The sequence below is a fragment of the Sorex araneus genome, chromosome 4, assembly GCF_027595985.1.
Source record: "Sorex araneus isolate mSorAra2 chromosome 4, mSorAra2.pri, whole genome shotgun sequence".
Taxonomy (NCBI): domain Eukaryota; kingdom Metazoa; phylum Chordata; class Mammalia; order Eulipotyphla; family Soricidae; genus Sorex; species Sorex araneus.
Window position 1 is genome coordinate 54,456,793 of NC_073305.1, and position 19,216 is coordinate 54,476,008.

At 43.3% G+C, this 19,216-nt stretch overlaps 2 protein-coding genes across 8 annotated transcripts in view; one reads left to right on the top strand and one right to left on the bottom strand.

The window, feature by feature from the left end:
* The first annotated feature begins 3,148 nt into the window (after nt 1-3,148).
* Nucleotides 3,149-14,600, top strand: KCTD6 (potassium channel tetramerization domain containing 6). Of its 5 annotated transcripts, none has more exons than XM_055135517.1 (3): nt 3,149-3,472; nt 10,327-10,396; nt 13,385-14,600. In XM_055135517.1, the coding sequence occupies exons 2-3, from the start codon at nt 10,370-10,372 to the stop codon at nt 14,069-14,071; spliced, it is 714 nt and encodes a 237-aa protein (XP_054991492.1). In that variant the 5' UTR covers nt 3,149-3,472; nt 10,327-10,369; the 3' UTR covers nt 14,072-14,600. The 5 variants fall into 5 exon arrangements, with proteins under 5 accessions (XP_054991492.1, XP_054991489.1, XP_054991490.1 ...); XM_055135514.1 differs by lacking the exon at nt 3,149-3,472 and adding an exon at nt 4,187-4,714; XM_055135515.1 differs by lacking the exon at nt 3,149-3,472 and adding an exon at nt 5,119-5,139.
* A 153-nt stretch (nt 14,601-14,753) lies between these two features.
* The window catches only part of ACOX2 (acyl-CoA oxidase 2), a 71,078-nt gene continuing 66,615 nt past the window's right edge, over nt 14,754-19,216 (bottom strand). For all 3 annotated transcript variants that reach the window (XM_055135512.1, XM_004616471.2, XM_055135511.1), the window contains exon 15: nt 14,754-17,139. In XM_055135512.1, the coding sequence (XP_054991487.1) occupies nt 17,077-17,139 (63 nt within the window). In that variant the 3' untranslated portion in view covers nt 14,754-17,076. The remainder of the gene's footprint in view (nt 17,140-19,216) is intronic.

Genomic DNA, 19,216 nt, shown 5'->3' on the forward strand with positions numbered 1-19,216 from the left:
GATGACAGTGATACAGTGACAGTGATAATAACAGAACGAATACAAAGACTACGCTTAGCACAGTGTCTGGCACAGAGTAGAGCTGCAGAAGAGCTCTTATGACTGAAAACCTACTCCTACATTCAGATTACAAGGCACAGAAAACTTTGAAAGCAAAAACCAGACAAGGAGAGAAATAGGAATGGAAAATAGTAGGCTTCTCTCTTTCACAAATATGAATACAAAAGCCCTAAATAAAAATATTAGCAATGTGGGCCAAAGAGATAGTACATCGGGTAGACTGACCTGGTTTCCATCGTTGGCACCCCATATGGTCCTCTGGATCCCAAAAAGACTGATCCCTAGGCATGGCCAAGAGCAAGCCGCGAGCACAGCTCTGTGTGTGCCCCCTTCAAGAAAACCCCAAATTAACAATGTAACTAACTATTGAAAAACTAACACATAGTTAAGATGAGTTTATTTTAGAAATGCATGAATGGTTTGGTGCAATAAGATCCATGACTCTAATTCTTCACATGGGGGGCGGTGATGTCACATTTGTGAAGAATCAACTCCCGTTCATAATAAAGCAGAGTATTGCTTTGCATGTGGCTGACCCAGTTTCAATCACGAGCATTCTGTACGGTTCCCTGAGCTGGCCAGGAGAGAGCCCTGAACACAGAGCCAGGAGGAAGCCCTGGGAACCTCTGAGTGTTCAAGACAAAAACAAAACTAAAAAACAACTGTCCATAATAAAGCAGACTAGTACTTCCTTGACCAGCTAAGTGGCCAAGATCTATCAAAAATCTACCAAACCCTGATTATTTATACAGAATTATCATAAAATAATTGTATAATAATGAACTATTTAAAAATCAACCAATACATTATACAATAAAAGTTTGAAATACAGCTCACAATACCAATAAAAACTTTGAGACATCTAGTGATAATCCTGAAGAATGTACTGGCAACACTGCACCTTTCGGTTCTCTGTAGGGGAAATAGAACCTGGTTTAAAACCAGGGACAGTTCTGGATTTTCAGTTGCATGAAATTGAATATAGGACAATTTCAGCATAGTCTGTCTTTTGGGAAAAAATACCTAAAACATTATAATATCAATATCTATTTATGGGAAATACAGAAATTGAGAAAAATATTTTTTTGGGGGGGGGCATACCTATTGGTGCTCAGAGTTCACTCCTGCCTCTGTGTTCAAGGATCACTCTTGGGGCTCAGAGGACCAGTGGTACTCATGGGGGTGAACCCAGGTTGGCCATGTGCAAAGCAAGTGTTATCCCTCTGTACTATCTCTCTGATCCTAAGAATATTAAAAAATAAGCCATAACATTTATAGCCTATTACTCAGTTCTACGGTCATGATTTTCTATATATAAAAAGTTGTTCCTGGGGCCTGAGCGATAGCACAGCGCGTAGGGCATTTGCCTTGCACGTGGCTGACCCGGGTTCGATCCCCGGCATCCCATATGGTCCCCCAAGCACTGCCAGGAGTAATTCCTGAGTGCAAAGCCAGGAGTAACCCCTGAGCATCGCTGGGTGTGACCCAAAAAGCAAAAAAAAAAAAAAAAGGTAGAAAAAAAAAGTTGTTCCTATGCATTCAGATGTTTTAAAACAGAAAATAGTGGAGAGGGGCAGTGGGGTAGGGAGAGAGAGAGAGTATAGGGACTGAGACACTTGCCTTGCATATAGCTGGCTCTGGACCGATCTGCACCACTCTTCCACACAGTAGTAGACACACACACACACACACACACACACACACACACACACATCCCATACAAATAAAATTAGGGCCCTCAGGATGTGGTTTAGTGGCAAAAAACCTGCCTGTAGACAAGGCCAAAAGTCCAGTCCCCAGCTCAGGCACACATGCCGGAAGTCATCCTGGCTGCCCTGCCATTGGGATCTCCCATGCTGCAACCCAATCTCCTCGGTGAGCCCCTGACAGTGCAACAACAAAAGGAGGGGGAGGAGGGGACGCTGCTCCATTTTTCAACGAAAAATAAATAAAACACGTGCATACTGTTTTGTGGGCTGTTTATTTTTGCACAGCCTAATCCTCACCTATTTCCCTAATCCTCACCTATTCAGTCTGAGTGATTTTATGTAGCATTCAGTTATGCTGCAGTATTATGGTGTTTATTTACCTGTCAGTTTGTTTTTAGAAAGAAAAAATAAAGATCAGATATGACTGTGATGATCATGCTGATAAACGTTTGCTAACCTCCAGAGCCTGTACACACAGACAGACATGAAACAGGAGAGTTTCTAAGGCCAGTGGCTATCCTAGTAGAGATGGGGAAATGGCTAAACCAACATCCTATACTTGGTACCCCCTGGACAGAGAAAAAGATCTGCTTAGCAGGAAGCACCAGTGGGCTTTGGAAGGTGTCTAAACTTGGAGATCAATTAGCTCTGAGACTTTCTGGCACTTTGGTGAAATGGACTCCAAATCTTGGAGACTTTGCACTTGGAGAATCTGCCTTAATCTGTTCAGTTGTCGCTGCTGAAGACAGATTTAATCTTTACCACACCTGGCTTCCCACGTTGACCCTAGCGGCCTTGCTGTCTCTCCCTGACAAGTCAAAGGAGAGGTCATTCCCCTTATTCCAGGGAGATACGGCCAGGTGCTCTGCCCAGAGCTCCGGAGGGGTGTCTGGGGGGTGTCTGGGTATTCTTTGGCCGCTGCTCAGGAGCAGAAACTAGTGTTTTTTTGTTTTTTTTTTTTTGCTTTTTGGGTCACACCCAGCGATGCACAGGGGTTACTCCTGGCCGTGCTCAGGGGGATTCGAACCCGGGTCGGCCGCGTGCAAGGCAAATGCCCTACCCGCTGTGCTATCGCTCCAGCCCCCCAGGAGCAGAAACTAGTCTTCATCAAATTCCTCTGTCTATTTGTTTCCTTGGGTCTTATCTCTCCCTGGGGTGTGGTACACAGAGTCAGAGTTCCACACGTGTTGGAAAAAAACCACAGGAGAAACGAGAATCGGGAAGCCCAGGCCCAAGAACCCGCGGACAGCTGGGTGTGGGATCAGGCTAACCCCAATCTGCGGGCGGAGACGGGATGTACAGGCGGGTCCTGGGCGGGCCCTCGGGGTTTCGGGGCGGAGCCTCGGGGGGGGCGGGACTGGGGCTTCGGGGGCGGAGCTTCAGGGCGGCCGCGAAAAGCCCGTTCCGAGCGAGCGGCGCCGCCGGGCTGCTCGCCGCCGAGTTCTTTCGGGCGGCCTTGCCCTCTGGCCTCCGGCCCGCGCCGCCGTTAGGGGGCGCTCGCGCTCGAGGCGCCGCGGTTGCGCTGGGGAGGCGCCGCCCGCGCCCGGCGGCAGGAGCCGCAACTCCGGGCGCGGACTCAGTCGTCCTCTGTGCCGCCGCCGCCGCCGCCGCCGCCGCCTCCGGGCGCGGGCTCGCTCGTCCTCGCGCTCGCGCTCCTCGGCGCCGGCGTCTCCCCGCCGGGCCGCCGCCGCCGCCGCCGCGCAGTGAGTGGGGGCGGGCCCGGGGCTGGGAGGCCGCCGCGGGCTCGGGAGGGCCCGGGCGCTGCGCTCCGGGGCTGGCACGCGCCCTCGGCAGGCTGCGGCGGGGGTTCCGGGGCCCGGCCGGCCGGCGCTGCACGCGGGCTCCGTGCTCCCGGGTTCCGGGCGCAGGGCCCGGACCTTCTTCCGTCCCGCGTCCGGGTCGGGTCGGGTCGGGGTGGGGGAACTTCGCGCGGACCCCCCTCGAGGGCGGCCGGGGGGAATGATCGTGGCGGTGGCGCCGACTCGCCCCGCCTGGCCCTAATTGATAAAGCCCGGGGCAGGGCTGCTGAGCGCCCCACCCCGAAGAGACCCCTCTGAGCTCCTCACGCTCCGGGTCACAAAATAAACGACTAAAAAAAATTTTAACGCCTGTTGTCAGCCCAGGAGCACCTGCTCGGGGGTGGGTTGCACGGGAGATACCAAACACATCTCCCTCCAGCTGGCTCCGCTGCCGGGGTGTCCTGTGCCGGGCCCGTCCCACAGCAAGTTAAAGTCCGGTTTTCGGACCTTTATGATGGACGAGGTCCGAGAGCAGAGAGCTTGCAGGGACCTGGTTTGGCTTCGAACCTGTGGAGTGACCCCCACCCCCCACCCCCGGAGGCGCTTACCATCCCCCGCCCCCCCCCCAGGCGCGGGTTGATTTTCTTGCTGTCATTAATGCCTCTTAGGGTAGAAACAAACGAAGCCCGGGGGTGGGGGCCAGCGGTCAGCACACAGGCCTGCGGCCAAGACCGAAACGTTTTCAAAGGACTAAATGGGGTGGCCCAAGCAAAGGAGGATCTTTGAACCTGCAGCCTACGTAGGTGGAGGAGAACTTGATCTCCCGCGGAGGACTGTCTGTCCAGTACTGCACAGTCTCCAGGATCGAGCGGTCAGGAGGGCCGGAGTGGCAGCCCTAAGGCTTGTGTCATTTTTGAATATTCTCGGATCATATTTTAACTAAAGGGTGGCTGCACGTGACTCCTTTGGAGCCGTCGCTGCGACTTGGGTTTTGAGAACCGAACTCTTTGCCCGGAAAGCACCTTTATCTGGGACCTGCTTTATCTTGGAGATAGCCCTGAGTCATGCTTTAGAGAGGTGCCCTGTGTGATGAAGAGCTCACGTGTGGGCTGGTCCAAGCCCGATGCTCCCCTTTCGCCTTAGTCCCGGAGGACCCACGGGGGCCCTGGGAGTGAAGAAGCCTTGTCCTCCTTGCTCGCCAGTGCTGTAAGTGACTGTGTTCGCACCCGAGTCTCGCAGTTTGCAGCAGAATTTATTTATGCCACGGCTGCTGGGGTGTCACATATTTCATACTTGCCAGTTTACAAAGTTGGCAGGTTTATACTCCGGATCTCAAGATTATTTTCTCCTTTTCCCCAAAGAAGAAACTGGGCATAGAGTCATCTGCTCAGGGACTCATTTAGTAATATAGTGAACTTGGGGCCGGTTGGCAACCAGCTCTCCTCCCTCTGCTCTTAGCTTGTGTGTGACTTCAGAACCTTGGTCCTGGGGGCTTTGCCCGCAGGAGATGTGGGTTTGTTCCTGGGCGCCTACAGGAGTGACACCCCCCCCCCCACCACCACCCAGCACCACTGGGTATGGCCCTAAATGAAACCAAAACAGAGCCCTCGGCCTCGTCTGTTTTCCTGTAGGTCAGTTCTTGCTTTTGTGTTGTTTAATAACTCTGGGTAAGGTGGTGCTGTGCCGTGTTACCGTGTAGAAACTGAGAAGAGGAATTTCATGGAGATTTTGTGACTGATTGTGATAGTTTTTGAAATTAAGGTCACTTCAGTCTGGAGTGCCTTTCTTTTAGACCAGGAGAGAAAGAAAGAATTAACTTTAGAAAAAAATATGGATGATCTAACACCACAATCATATTTCCCTTATGCGCCTGGCCACAGGTGATACCCTCTATGTGACTATTTTTGTGCATGTGGTTTTTGTATGTGACTGTTAATGCAGACTCCTTTAGATGTCCCTGAACCAGTTTCTATTAAAAACGATTTCACTGACAAAACTCCTGGATTTCTAGGAAAGAGAAATTCAGTACAAAGGCCGTTTTAAAGGTATGTAAAGGTGGAATTTACTGAGCTGTCTTTTCTGAATGTCAAAGTTTTCAGTAGAAAGGAAGGCATTTAAAAAAGAGTTACGTGACACCAGGAAGGCATTGGTTACAGGTTTTTATTGTTCATTCAAATTTGGAGGTGTGCATTGCAGTGCAGAGGTTATTCTATAAGATAGGACTTTCTTTGTCCTAGACAATGTCAGGTGTAGTCTGTAGCAGAAGTGATGAACCTAATATTTATGTTAAATTACTTTATCCATAAAGACAGTAATTGTAATTCTTCAGTGGAGAAGAGCGAATGGCTTTCAGGGACTTTTAGAGTTATTAAGTTATGAATTGTTCAAGGGTATGCTTTTTTTTTAGGTTCACTATTTTAGAAATAGCAATTTATGGCTTCTAACAAATTCTTGAAGTGTTTTACTTACTTATCTGCTATTATTATATGGTCAGAACTTTTACATCAGTCATAATTAGCCCTCCAACTTTAAGTGAGGGTGAATTTTTGTTATTGTATATTTTCTGGAAATGGTCAGCCATTATTTCTAAAAGAATCTACACAAAAGGTCAGGACTTCTCAGGTCAACTGATTTTATGGGCCATAGCCTTTGGGCATATACTGTTCATTGTGTTAAGTCCTAATTAATAGGAAAATGACTTTAAAGGAATTACTTCTTATCGTTATCCTCAGAATTCTAGTGCTGGCAAATTTTCTCAAATACTTGGTTTTTCTTTGTCTTCCTCAATGTATAACAGGCCCATCTGATGCCTATTTCAAGATCTTTCTGCTGCCTGTCTCATGGTCATTTAACTTCTCATTAAACCCACTACTGGAATCTGTGCCAGAAGGGAGCGAAGATGAAAAGTAAATGAATCATTTTCTAATTGTTACCAGCTCTGGAAAGTGATTCAGTAAGAGAGACTGAGCCTATTCTGAAAGTCCTTTTGTGGGTTCTGTTATATTTCATTCATCTGCATTATCTGTGAAAACTTCTAGTAAGTCCATTCAGAGGCTGATTATGCAGCTTGTGGATAATGTGCAGTCTGCTTTCTAGGGCTTCTTGCTGTAGCTAAGCGTTTTCCCAAAAGTTTAGGGATAAAGTTTAATCAATACAATATTGCAGTATTTCCCCTCCGAGCTTTGTATTCTTTTTTTTTTTACTTAAAAAAGTTATTCTTTTCTCCCTTAGAGCTTTTCGTTTATTAATTTATTCGGTTTGGGGCCACACCTGCTGTGCTCATTCTAATGGTTATATTCCTAAACTATTCATTGGTGGGGCGGTGCGGGGTGTCTGGGGGAGTTGAACCATTCCCCTCAGTGCTCAGAGGCTAGGTAGTTCTGGATCTGTGCGAATGAGTGATCCCTGGCAATCTGGTGTGGAGGACCATATGTGGTGCTGGGGATTTAAACTGGGCTTAGCGGTCAGGCCCCTTCATATCTGAATTATTAAGCTTGAGCTTTCTTTATATACTTGTTCTAGAACAGAACCTTGAGTTTTGCTGAGTAATAGATTCAGGGACAGTATCTGAAAAACATTTTTCTTCTTTCCATTTTTGAGCCACAGCCGGTTGTGCTTAGGGATCACTCCTGATATTTGTATATCCTTAAGGAACATATAAATGTAGAGTACTAGGGATTGAGTCATGGTCCCCTGCATGCAAGGCAAGAACTTGAACCTTTGTCCTATCTTACCAGCCTCTCTTTTTGTTGTTGTTGTTGATTTGGAGCCACACCCGAATCTGTCCTTAGGACTTGCTTCTGGCTCTTCTCAGGAATCACTCCCTGTGGTTCTAGGGATTGAACCCAATAATTGTTTTTTAAAGGATTGTTATGTATTTTGTTTTCCTTTTGGTATTGGGGATTGAACTCAGGGCCTCACACATGCAAAACAAATGCTCTACTGCTGAACTCCATCTCTGGCCTAGAGTTATCTAAACCAAAAAAAGAAAAAAAAAAAGGGAAAAGAATTATAGTGGACAGATCTTACATAACAGCTATAACATGATTTTGCTAGCTTTTCCTCTTGAATTTGTTCTCTCATGTAAGTAACTGGATATTCACGATTGGTGTTGTTTGTCTATAAGACTAGATAGCCTTTTTCAGTCACCCTAATATATAGGTTCTTACTATTTTCCTTTTGGGAAGGAAAGTCATTATGACTGTTCACAGAGTTATGGTTTATTTGTATACAAATTCCTACTAGGTTGATAGGATTAGTAGATGACTCCCTGGGGTCTAAAGTTAATTCTTTTAATTTTTACTTTCTTGGATTTTGTTATTTAATTTTTTACTGAAGTAGTAGATTTGTGAACAGTTCTGAATTAAAAATTTGAACTCAAGTTCTTTAGTTACTTTCAGCTGTGACCTATGAGCAGGTCACATATCTGTTTATTTTTCATCTCGAAAATGGGCGCAGCAATTCATTTTTTGCTCACTGTTATCTGGAATGTTCTGTGTGGGAGAGTGGGGGAAAGACCTTCACATCTGCCTTCTTAGATTGTTTCTTCCTTCTAGAATACTTTCTCAGGTTGTCCAAATATTTCTTTAGGTTTTTATTGAGCGAGCACTTCCTGGAAGTCGTCCGTTTTCCCGTTTGTAATTGTTCTTGTTTATTTTCTGGCAAACCTCTGCCAGTTCATTTATTACATAGCACTTTTGAATTCTGCCCTGCACTTCAGTTGTTGCCTATTGCTTTCAATATGCAACAGATTGAAAGGTTTCATGATCGAAGGTTTCATGAGGGCAAGGATTATACTTTTCCTATTTGTGTGTACAGCTTTTTCCTGATAATTGAAAGTTCTGTTTGGTGTGATTTAGGAGGTTATTTGGGGGAGATCTTAGTAGTGAGATATAAATTAATGGCAATACTATTATCAGACTCCAGAAAATAACCTACCAAATTATGCCAAATAGGAATAATCTGGTTTTGAGAAGTGGGAGAAACCTGTAAACCTGACTTTACCTTGTATATAGATTCCCCTGTGCGCACGGGCTCCCTTCTTCACACCCCTCATATTGGTTGACTGAATTATTTTTGAGACTTGGGAAAGAATACTAGGATGATGGAAAGATGCTGCAGAGGAGTATCTTACTAGAACTTTTGGATGACTGGTCTTTTTAACTCCTCAGTTACTGTTCTGTCTGCTGTTACCCAGAACTGAGTCAGATGATTGTGATAGAAGTTGGTAAAGCCCATTTCTTGGTTCTGTTTACTTCAAATACTGTTTGTGAAACAAATCAGAGAAATGCACCAGAGCAGCCCTGAATTTGGCAGTTGTTTTATTTCTTACCTTATAGCATGTGAAGGCCTAATGTACATCCAGCTGCTGAGCATGCAGAGTTGCTGGTCTGCACGGACTGCATGTTGTCTGGCCCACATTTTATCTTGTTTGCTTTGAAGAATTTGCAAGGTGGAGAAATGGATGCTTCAGGCTCTGATTTCAGCCCATGCTGTGCTATGCAAATGTTCTCCACATGCCTGAGTGACCTTTTGAGAAAGAGCCTTTGTGATCATCTGTGGCCAGGGCCTGTTCTGGGAATTGTGTGCCAGATTCCTCCAAAAGTGGGAAAAGTGAATCTGTTCAAAGACTACATAAATAAGTCAGTGCGTTTCCTGGGTAAATACCAATAAGTTTGTGTTTCTTACCGTCTTTGTCAGAGCTTCTGAAATTTGCTCTGTGCAGAGAAGGGTGATGTGTGTGAGAGAACTGACTAAATCAGATTAGTACCTGTGAAACTGTTTAAATGCCTTTGAATTGTAGATAAAAATAAATTTAAACTGGCATCATTAGTAACTGGGTGTTTATCATTGTCTTAAGACTGGCTCTTTCTTTTCTTTTTTTTTTTTTTTCCTCTTTTTGTGTCACACGCGGCGATGCACAGGGGTTCCTCCTGGCTCTGCACTCAGGAATTAGTCCTGATGGTGCTCAGGGGACCATATGGGATACTGGGAATCAGCCCGCGTCGGCCGAGTGCAAGGCAAACGTGCTATCGCTCCAGCTCAAAGACTGGTTCTTTTAAAGTGTTATTTAGACAGATTTGTAAGGTTCCTTTTGTCCAGCTTGTGCTCTAATGGTTTGACATCTGAATTGATTCATATTTGTTTTGATACTGCATAAAAGGTATGATTCATTCTAAAAAGTGTAATTATTAAAGGTATCATTTTTTTACCATATAAAGTAAATACTATTCTGATGTATTTCTCTTGGAAATTGATACTAGTGTCTTGACTTATTGTCTTGAATGCTTTTACTGAGATTTTTAGTTGTGTCACTGATATAGGTGAAAACTTTTCTCTCCTTCTCTGAAACAAACTTACTGGTGGTGGTAGTGGTGGGCTTGCCGCTGCCGGGGTCCAAACCTTGCATGTTCCAGGATGTGCTGTACCGCTGAGCCACATTTCCCTTGACTCCAAAGATAAGATCCTTTTTGATAAGAAACTTTGGTTCAAGATAAGATTACAGAGTTAATAATATTATCATACAAATTACAGAATTTGAATTTTCAATTTCAAAATAGAATTGACTTTGTTTTTGGATGACATTTTCTTTTCCTTTTCTCTAAGTGCAGGATCTTTCTCTGCAGAGGTATCAGCCTCTTGGGTACTTGCGGTGTTAAGGGGAGAGGAGCCCCAACATCTTTGCCCCGTAGCTGATTTTAGTTGAGCAAAGGTTTTCTGGTGTTACCAGAAAATTTGTCCTGCTGTATTGGGTGCAAAGCCCGTCTTGTCTGTTTTCAGTTATCTGTGCTATACCATGTCTCTTTCTGCTCTCCAAGCTTCCCTGGAACCTGGGCCCCTGGAGACTCAGCGCTGGAGCAGATGGATAATGGAGACTGGGGCTATATGGTGAGAGGCTTTCTTCACGGATTCATTATGAAGACCGGCAAATGGCTTTGTTACCTTTCCCTTGTTTTATATTCTTAGGCGTAGTAAAGCTTTTTAAGAATGAAAATTCTGATGCTGAGGTGATAGACTAGAGTGTGTGCTTGGCTTTCTGAAGCTCCGGACTGGATCCCTGGCACTGCTTGGTCCCCTAACCAAGCTCTGATCTTACTGGAAATAGCCCCAGACCACTGATGAGAGTGACCCAAAAGACCCAAAAGAAAGAAAGAAAAAAATCAAAACTTCTAAATTCAGCACCTCCTAACTCCCAACTTAGATATAGTTTGGGATGTTTTTCTTTCGTTTGGTGGTTTTGTTGGGGGCGTCGTGGGGGTGGTGGTGGTGGTGTGTGTGTGTGTCTGTGTTTTGGGACCATACCTGGCTGTGTTCAGGACTTACTCCTGGCAGTTTTAGGGGGCCATGTTGAGAGCCAGAAATTGATCCTGGGTATGCCACATGCAAGGCAAGTGCCCTGCCTGTTGTGCTATCTCTCCGATCCCTGGTTTGGTGTTTTTATATAAGCAAACTCAATATGGACTCCCCGAATAGCTTTTCTTTATTTGTTTTTGTGAAGCAAGATAGTTTTTGTTAAATGAAGCATTGCTTAGAAAGATGTGAGAGTGGGGCTAGAGAGTTAGTACAGTGGGTAGGGTGCTTGCCTTGCATGCCAGTGACCTGGGTTCGATCCCTGGCATCTCATGGTCTCCTGAGCACCACCAAGAGTGGGTCCTATCTGCAGAGCCAGGAATAACCCTGAGCATTGCTGGGTATGACTTAAAAGCAAACAATGAACAATAAAATTAAAACAAAAAACAAAAAAGAAAAGGGAAAAAGAAAGATATGAGAGCACATAGAGAGGGGAAATGTGTTCAAGAAAACATGCGCTTCTCTAGAGTGGAACTAAGTAAAGAAATAGACAAGCTAGCGAGATACCTGTCCACAGGAGAGCACAGGCTTGAAGAGCAAGCCTCTTGGAGCAGCAAGTTTTTACATCCACTTATATGAGGGAGCATCTTTTTGGCTTAAAAATGTACATTGCTGTTAACTTTTCCTTCATGGAATAATGATGGTCAAAATACTCTAGTAGGTGAAGGTACAGAGGACATTTTCTCAGCGTCACGGAGCTACATGGTCAAGAAGCTGTCAGTGTCTTCATTGAACTTTTTTCCCGTGTGTTTTGCCATTTTTCTTTTTCTTCAATAAGAAAAATTTACTTGCCTGGGTCCTTAGTCTTTCTAGTTTGGAGGTTGGTTTTGGTTGTTGTTGTTTGTTTTTTGGGCCATATGTGGTGATGCAGAGGTCTTACTCTGTGCTCTGTGAGCTCAGGGATTGCTGAGCTCTGGGGCAGTGCTCTGGGGACCCTATGGGATGCTGGAGATGAAACTCGGGTCAGCTACGTGCAAAGCAAGTGCCTTACCCAATATACTATCTCTCTGGACCCTCTTTTTCTTTTTGCTGAGGAGTGAACCCAAGTCTTCCTTTATATAAAAAGCCAAGTCTATGCTTTACCACAGATGCGATCCCTGACCCTGTCTGTAATATTTTTTGTTTTATTTTGGGGCTAGCACCTAGCAGGGCTCAGGGCTTACTTCTGGCTCTGTGCTCAGGGATCACTCCTAGTGGGCTCGGTGAACCATATGAGGTGCCAGGGATTGAACCCAGGTTTACTATATGCAAGATAAGTGTTCCACATACTGTTCTATATAGCATTTGATATATGTTGTTTTAAGTTATGTATTATTTAAAAAAATCAGTATGTATTATTTAGAGAGACTTACTTCTCAAAATTAAAGGCCCAATATGACAAGGTTACAAAAGAGAATATACTGTCATATTTCTCATATTATGAAATTTGAAAGTTGCTGTTAACTTGTAGGTAGGTGAGATTGTATTGACTAAACTGTATATATTGGCCCAGAGAAATAGTACATACATGGAGTAAGGCCCTTGCCTTGTACAGAGCTGACTTGGGCTTGATCCCTGGTTCTGCATAGGGTCCCTTGAGCAAACTCAGTCTCTTTCTTTTTTCTTTCTTTTTCTTTTTGGGCCACACCCAGCGATGCTCAGGGGTTACTCATGGTCCTGCACTCAGAAATTACTCCTGGTGGTGCTTGGGGGACCATATGGGATGCTGGAGATTAAACCCAGGTTGGCCTTGTGCAAAGCAAACCGCCTATCTGCTGTACTATCTTTCTGGCCCCTCAGTCTCTCTCTTTTACCCTTCTTTTCTTTCTCATTCTCTCTCTCTCTCTCTCTCTCTCTCTCTATATATATATATATATATACACACACACACACACACACACACACACACACATATATATATATATATACATATATATGTATGTATGTATGTATGTGTATAGCCAGGATCTACATTCAGAGATCACTCCTGGTGGGCTCAGGGACCATATGTGGTGCCAGGGATCAAACTCAGGTTGGCTACATGTAAAAGCAAGCTCCCTACCTGTGGTACTAGCGCTCCAGCCCCAAAACTGTATATTTAACTTAGTATTTGGCATTAGTATTTCCATGAAAAAATTAGATCTGCACAGATTTTTATTTTTTGTGTTTTGATCTTTTTGGCCACACCCCGCTGTTCTCAGAGATCACTCCTGGTGGGTCTGGGACCATACCTGGTGCCTGGGATTGAACCTGGGCCAGCCACCTGCAAGGCAAACGTCCTTTCTGCTGTATCATTGCTCTGCCCTTATTTATTGTTTTTTCGGTCACTGCCTGCTCTGCTGGGGGGGCAGGTACTCTTATCTTGGTGCTCTTGGTTCATGCCTTGCAGTTCTTGGGAACCATGCAGTGCCGAAGGTGTAACTGGGGGCTCCTGCATACATTCCACCCTTTGATCCAGCTCCCTATAGCCCTCTTTAATTTTCTAAAATTTTTTAAACTAGTATTTTAATATTTTCAGATAACTGATCATGTTTTTAAAATTTTCAGATGACTGACCCAGTCACATTAAATGTAGGCGGACATTTGTATACAACTTCTCTCACCACATTGACTAGATACCCGGATTCCATGCTTGGAGCTATGTTTGGGGGAGACTTCCCCACAGCTCGAGACCCTCAAGGCAATTATTTCATTGATCGTGATGGACCTCTTTTCCGCTACGTCCTCAACTTCTTAAGAACTTCAGAGTTGACCTTACCCCTGGATTTTAAGGAATTTGATCTGCTGAGGAAAGAAGCAGATTTTTATCAGATTGAGCCCTTGATTCAGTGTCTCAATGATCCTAAGCCTCTGTATCCTATGGATACTTTTGAAGAAGTTGTGGAGCTGTCCAGTACTCGGAAGCTCTCCAAGTACTCCAACCCAGTAGCTGTCATCATCACCCAATTAACCATCACCACCAAGGTCCATTCCTTGCTAGAAGGGATCTCAAACTATTTTACAAAATGGAATAAGCACATGATGGACACCAGAGATTGCCAGGTTTCCTTTACTTTCGGACCCTGTGATTATCACCAGGAAGTCTCTCTCCGGGTCCACCTGATGGAATACATCACCAAGCAAGGGTTCACGATCCGCAACACCAGAGTGCACCACATGAGCGAGCGGGCCAATGAGAACACAGTGGAACACAACTGGACTTTCTGCAGGCTGGCCCGGAAGACAGACGACTGATCTCCACACCTGGGGAAAGTCCTGGAAACTGATTCTCCAGGAGATGGAGAGACTGATTTTTTTTTTAAAAAATCACAGTGTGGGCTTTTAAAAAACAATGTATTTATTTGAAGGCATAAGGACCAGAAGGTGTGTTAGCAGACTCTTCTGTTTCGTTCTCTTCACCTGAGTATGCATGTGCCTGTTCAGAGCCTCCAGATACCTTTTTTATAAAAAGAAGTCTGAAAATCATTATGGTATATAATCTACCCTTAACTGAGCTTTTGTTTTTATTACAGTGCTAAAATGATTTCTGATTAAATGGTCCCTAACTTAACTAGAAGGCTAAAAATACAGGAATGAAAGAATAAACAGAATACTCATGATGCCTTTGAAAAAAATCAAATCATCAGGGCGACCTAGTTCCAACCCAGTGAGCAGTATTGTAATATTAAAGGAAAACTTTCAATCATTTAAAAGTACTTGTTAAGTACTTCTTTTTACAGTTATGACAACTGTTTCTTTCTATGCATATAAATCAAGCAACCAAATATCTGTAGCCATGGAAATGTCTGATTAGAAATATTTATATTGGATTCTGACTATAAAATGTCCCTCTGGTAGAAATCTTATGTTTTATACCTGGTGCAGTATAATTCCCAAGTGTACTGTCTACCAGAAAAAGAAAAAACCCTAATAAAAATGAAATATGCAAATTAAGTTTGTATTTATTGATTATTGTCATGGGGAAAATCATATTCCTTGTCGAATTTATGTATTACTGTCTCAGTACATACTGCTTATATAGTACATTTGTACTTGATTCAAGAAGGTGGGACTTTAGGGTGCAGTGTTAGTGAAGTTAGTTTTATTGTGTTGAGTCACTAATTTGTCTAGAAGAGTGCATTTATGAACACACAATTCGACAGAGTTGTTTGTTGTTTGGGCTGTGGTGCTCAGGGTTCACTCCTGTCTCTGCATTCAAGGACCCCTCCTGTTGGCACTCAGATGAAGATCATATGCGATGCCAGGAATCCAATCCTACCTGCTGTCCTATCACTCTGGTCCGACAGATTTTTTCAGAATAAGACTAAAATGGAATATGGCAGATTCTTCTTAAAAAAGTCAACAGTTTTTATACAGTGCAGAATATGATCTCTCAGCTTTGTATTGAGTGCAGGAACAAACATTGACTCTTTGCCCCCTCCCCACCCTTTTTTTTTTGCTTCTTGTGTCACACCTGGGGATACACAGGGGTTACTCCTGGCTCTGCATTCAGAAATTACTTCTGGCGGTGCTCAGGGGACCATATGGGATGCTGGGAATCGAACCTGGATTGGCCGCGTGCAAGGCAAACGCCCTACCCGCTGTGCTATCACTCCAGACCCCCTCCTATTTTTAATGTATTATGCATATCCACAAATATATTTTGTTTTGTTTTGGAGCTACACTTGACCATGCTTAGGGCTTACTCTGACTGTGCCTTTAGGAATCACTCCTGGCTGGGCTTGGGACTCTCTGGGGTGCCAGAGATTGAACACAGGTCAGCCGCGTGCAAGGCAAGCACCATACCTGCTGTACTACCTCTCCAGACTCACAGATATATTTTATTTTTAAAGTTAAATTTATTTCTGGTAAGAAGTAAATTAAATGAATGAAGGATCTGGGATATTTGGAGGTGTCTATGTATATTTCTTTCACTGTCATTTTCACAGTGTATTTGATTTCTGCTTTTTGTTATTGTTAATGTGACCACACCTGGTGATGCTCTGTGGACACTCCCAATGTATTGCTCCTGGGCTCGAGTGATCAGGCGTCCTGGAGGACCAATGCAACCCTGCATGCAGAGCACGTGCTCCTTGATTTCTGATGGTTAGATGTTGCATTACTTAATGAAGGAAGACCTGGGCAGGTCACCCTTTCTCCGAGACCCACTGAGGATGAGATTCTTTGAAAGGAGGTGAAAACACTGCTCTCCACTTTTGCCCATGTCTTAAAATTTTTCACATTTGACCAAAAGAAAAAAAAAATAGAAATCTATTAATTACCCTAGTCCCATTATTTTAAAATAAAAATCCCTTAATGTTATGTGCAGGCTGCTATGGCTTTAGTAAATGTATCAGTATGAGCTTTCCTTGCTACCATCCTAAAGAAATGTCTTTTACTTCAAGTTGGTTAGCCGTTAGCTGAACAAACCAAACAAGTCAAAACAAAGTCCAAACAATAGCTACAAGAGGTGACAGTCCCAGACATAAAGATGTCTGCTGAGGTAACCTGAGGTAAGATGATTTGAGCTAAACAATTGTGGGAATGGGAATTTTGGTTTAAAGTTTTAGAAATTCAAAAGTTATGAATAACAATCATCTTTGCCAAGTGTATTGGGGAAAAGTTTGCTTTTGGTAAAAAATTACCAGGTTTGATCTGGAATGAGTGTTTTTATTTGGGCAATTGAAAATTATATGAAAGCATGCAGTTTGCTTGTATTTGAGCCAATCCAGTCGATTTTTATCATTTCTAATAATTTTCATCATGGAAAGTTGATTTTAAAAATTGATAATGAATTGCATTCCCAGGGGTCTATATTTTATTTTAGTTATTTCAAGCAGAGGCACTTTTGGACAAGGACAGTATGCATGTGTCATTTTATACCCTAGACTAAATGTATGATAAAGATACAAGTGCTATGTAATAAACATTGATTAAAGCAAAACCCTCACATAAATCGATTCTACAAATGAATAATATTACTATCTTTTGGTTGTGGAAAAATTTAGGCATTCAAAGTTGTAGAAGGAATAGTGTGGATACAGATATTCACTGACCAATTTCAATCCCCTTTTTCCTTTCATGGGTTATTTTGTCTTAAGTAAATCTCCATATATTTCATCTGCTTCAGACTTGGTCTCTAAAGGATAATGACTCCACTTAAAAATAGGTAAGTACATACATTAACATTTTAATGATACTATCTGTGTGTCTTTGTACCCTCCTCGCATGGTGGTGGATCTTGAATGCTGTCCATTCCTTCATAACTTGGATCTCCAACTTTGTAAGAGTGGTTTTAAATATTTCTCATAGGCAGGGTTCCCCTGTTTGTAGAAAGAAGTACATTATTAAGACAGTATTTATGCCAGGGTTAATACAACTTTTACTTTCAAATTAAGTTTTTAGTTTTAAAAATATAACACTATGTAAAGTCCTAATTTTTAAAATTATTTTTTAAATTCATATTGTGTGAACATACGGAGAAACATTTTTTCCAAAGGGCAGCTTCCTTTCCTTGTGCAGATTTTAATTGTGGATGCAGGTGGCCAATTTAAAAAAAACACAGCTAATTATTTGCCTTTGGAATTTAACGCAAATAACAGTTAACTTTTTGAGGTTCTTTGAAACTGAGCTTTAATCCCATAGCAAGGAGCCAGAGGTGGAATTAGATAGGCAAATAGTATTTGTCAGTACAGGTTATTTCTATTATCCTTGAGTATAATGTATTATTTCCTTCATATCTCTCTCTAGCCTTGTCTTTTATAATATGTTTATTTTTTGCCTAGCTAGATAGAATTGCAAACTCTCTGAAGATGGTATCTATGCCTTTTATTCTCCACTGCACCACAGTACCTAGAATCATTTTTGGCATATAGCATATGCTCAGGAAATATTTGCTGAATGTTAAGTGGATCAATAGAAGTGTTTAACCCATCTAGATACTTAGTGGACATATTTTTATGATAGAATAATTGTGGAGAAATTGGATTCTTGTTCTGAAATTGTTTTGCAGTCTCCATTGTTTTCTTCACTGCTTGTATGGGTAGTGATCACTTAAGAGTTCACTCAGGGAGGAGGAACAACGGCCTTTCGAAGTTAATTTTGGAGGAATTGACTTGAAATAGCATTAAATCAGGAGAAAAAAAAAAACACACCAAAAAGCAGATGCCATGGGCAGAATAAACCACGAGAGAGTGAGCGCATCATCTCCTCATGGGTAAAGCTCCCACTTAACCTGCCCCGTGCAGAGGAGACTGCCTTGTGTTCTGAGTCACTCGGCTTCGCATAGCACTTTTAGTAGAAATATAGCTATAAAATATAGGCTCATTAGTTCTTTTGTGTCTACACAAGGCATATTTCAGCAGAGCTGTTTTAATTTATTTGAAATGCCTGTACTGTGCCTCCCTCTAGTACAAATGAGGAAACATGTCTCAGTACAGCTTTGAGATAATGTGCAGCAGATTAGAAAAATATACTTTAAAAGTGCTATTTTTGATGGTCTCTTTAAGGAGCCAAAAATGTAAGATTTATGTGACTGTATTTTAAGTCAACCATGTGTCATTTTAACTGCCTGGAAGCAGTTCTCTGAACCTCACGTTCCCAACTTGCTGTGCACAGTAGTCACATTGGTGTACCTCTCTGCTGTAACCTGTGGCGGAAGTCTACGGCACAGAATTCTATCTGCAGCAGGTTCTTTGATCTCACCGTTTAGGTAGTCATGTGCATTTGTCCCATCAATGTGAAGCGCACTCCACGATAGATCAGAAGTTGGGAAGAACAGTTCTCAGTTGGCAGGAGAGAAGTGAATGGGATAAAGGGCATCAACACTTTGCCAGATATGCTGCTGAGGGCCAGTCATGCCCTGAATTAGAGAAGCCAGCCTTCTGTCCAACCTAGGGTTTGTCCGGGGTTTTTTTTTTTGGCTTCTGTTTTTATTTTATTTTATTTTTTTGGTCACACCTGGCGGTGCACAGGGGTTACTCCTGGCTTTGCACTCAGGAATTACTCCTGGTGGTGCTCAGGGGACCATATGGGATGCTGGGAATCAAACCCGGGTTGGCCGTGTGCAAGGCAAACACCCTACCCACTGTGCTATCGCTCCAGCCCCTTGTTTTTAATTTAGGGGGGGGCCATACCCAGCGATGCTCAGGGTTACTGCTGGCTCTACACTCATAAATTTCTCGTGGTGGTGCTTGGGAAGTATATGTAGGGTGTTGGGGATTGAACCCTGGTAAACTCTGTGCGAAACAAACACCCTAGCTGCTGTACTATTGCTCCAGGCCCACCAGGGGTTTGTCTTTTTAAAAGGATTTATGTTATTAGTGAGACGGGGAATAAGGGGACCTGGCAGATTTCTTTGAGCAGTTAGCAAAAGAAAAAAAGCAAGGTTTGAGCTATTTG

Excerpts from the sequence above, each read along its gene's own strand:
- KCTD6 (XM_055135514.1), top strand. The coding sequence starts at position 4,632 with ATGCTCCCCTTTCGCCTTAGTCCCGGAGGACCCACGGGGGCCCTGGGA. Across the intron at positions 4,715-10,326 it reads CCTCCTTGCTCGCCAGTGCT|CTTCCCTGGAACCTGGGCCC; the intron begins GTAAGTGACTGT and ends CTGCTCTCCAAG. Across the intron at positions 10,397-13,384 it reads ATGGAGACTGGGGCTATATG|ATGACTGACCCAGTCACATT; the intron begins GTGAGAGGCTTT and ends TAAAATTTTCAG.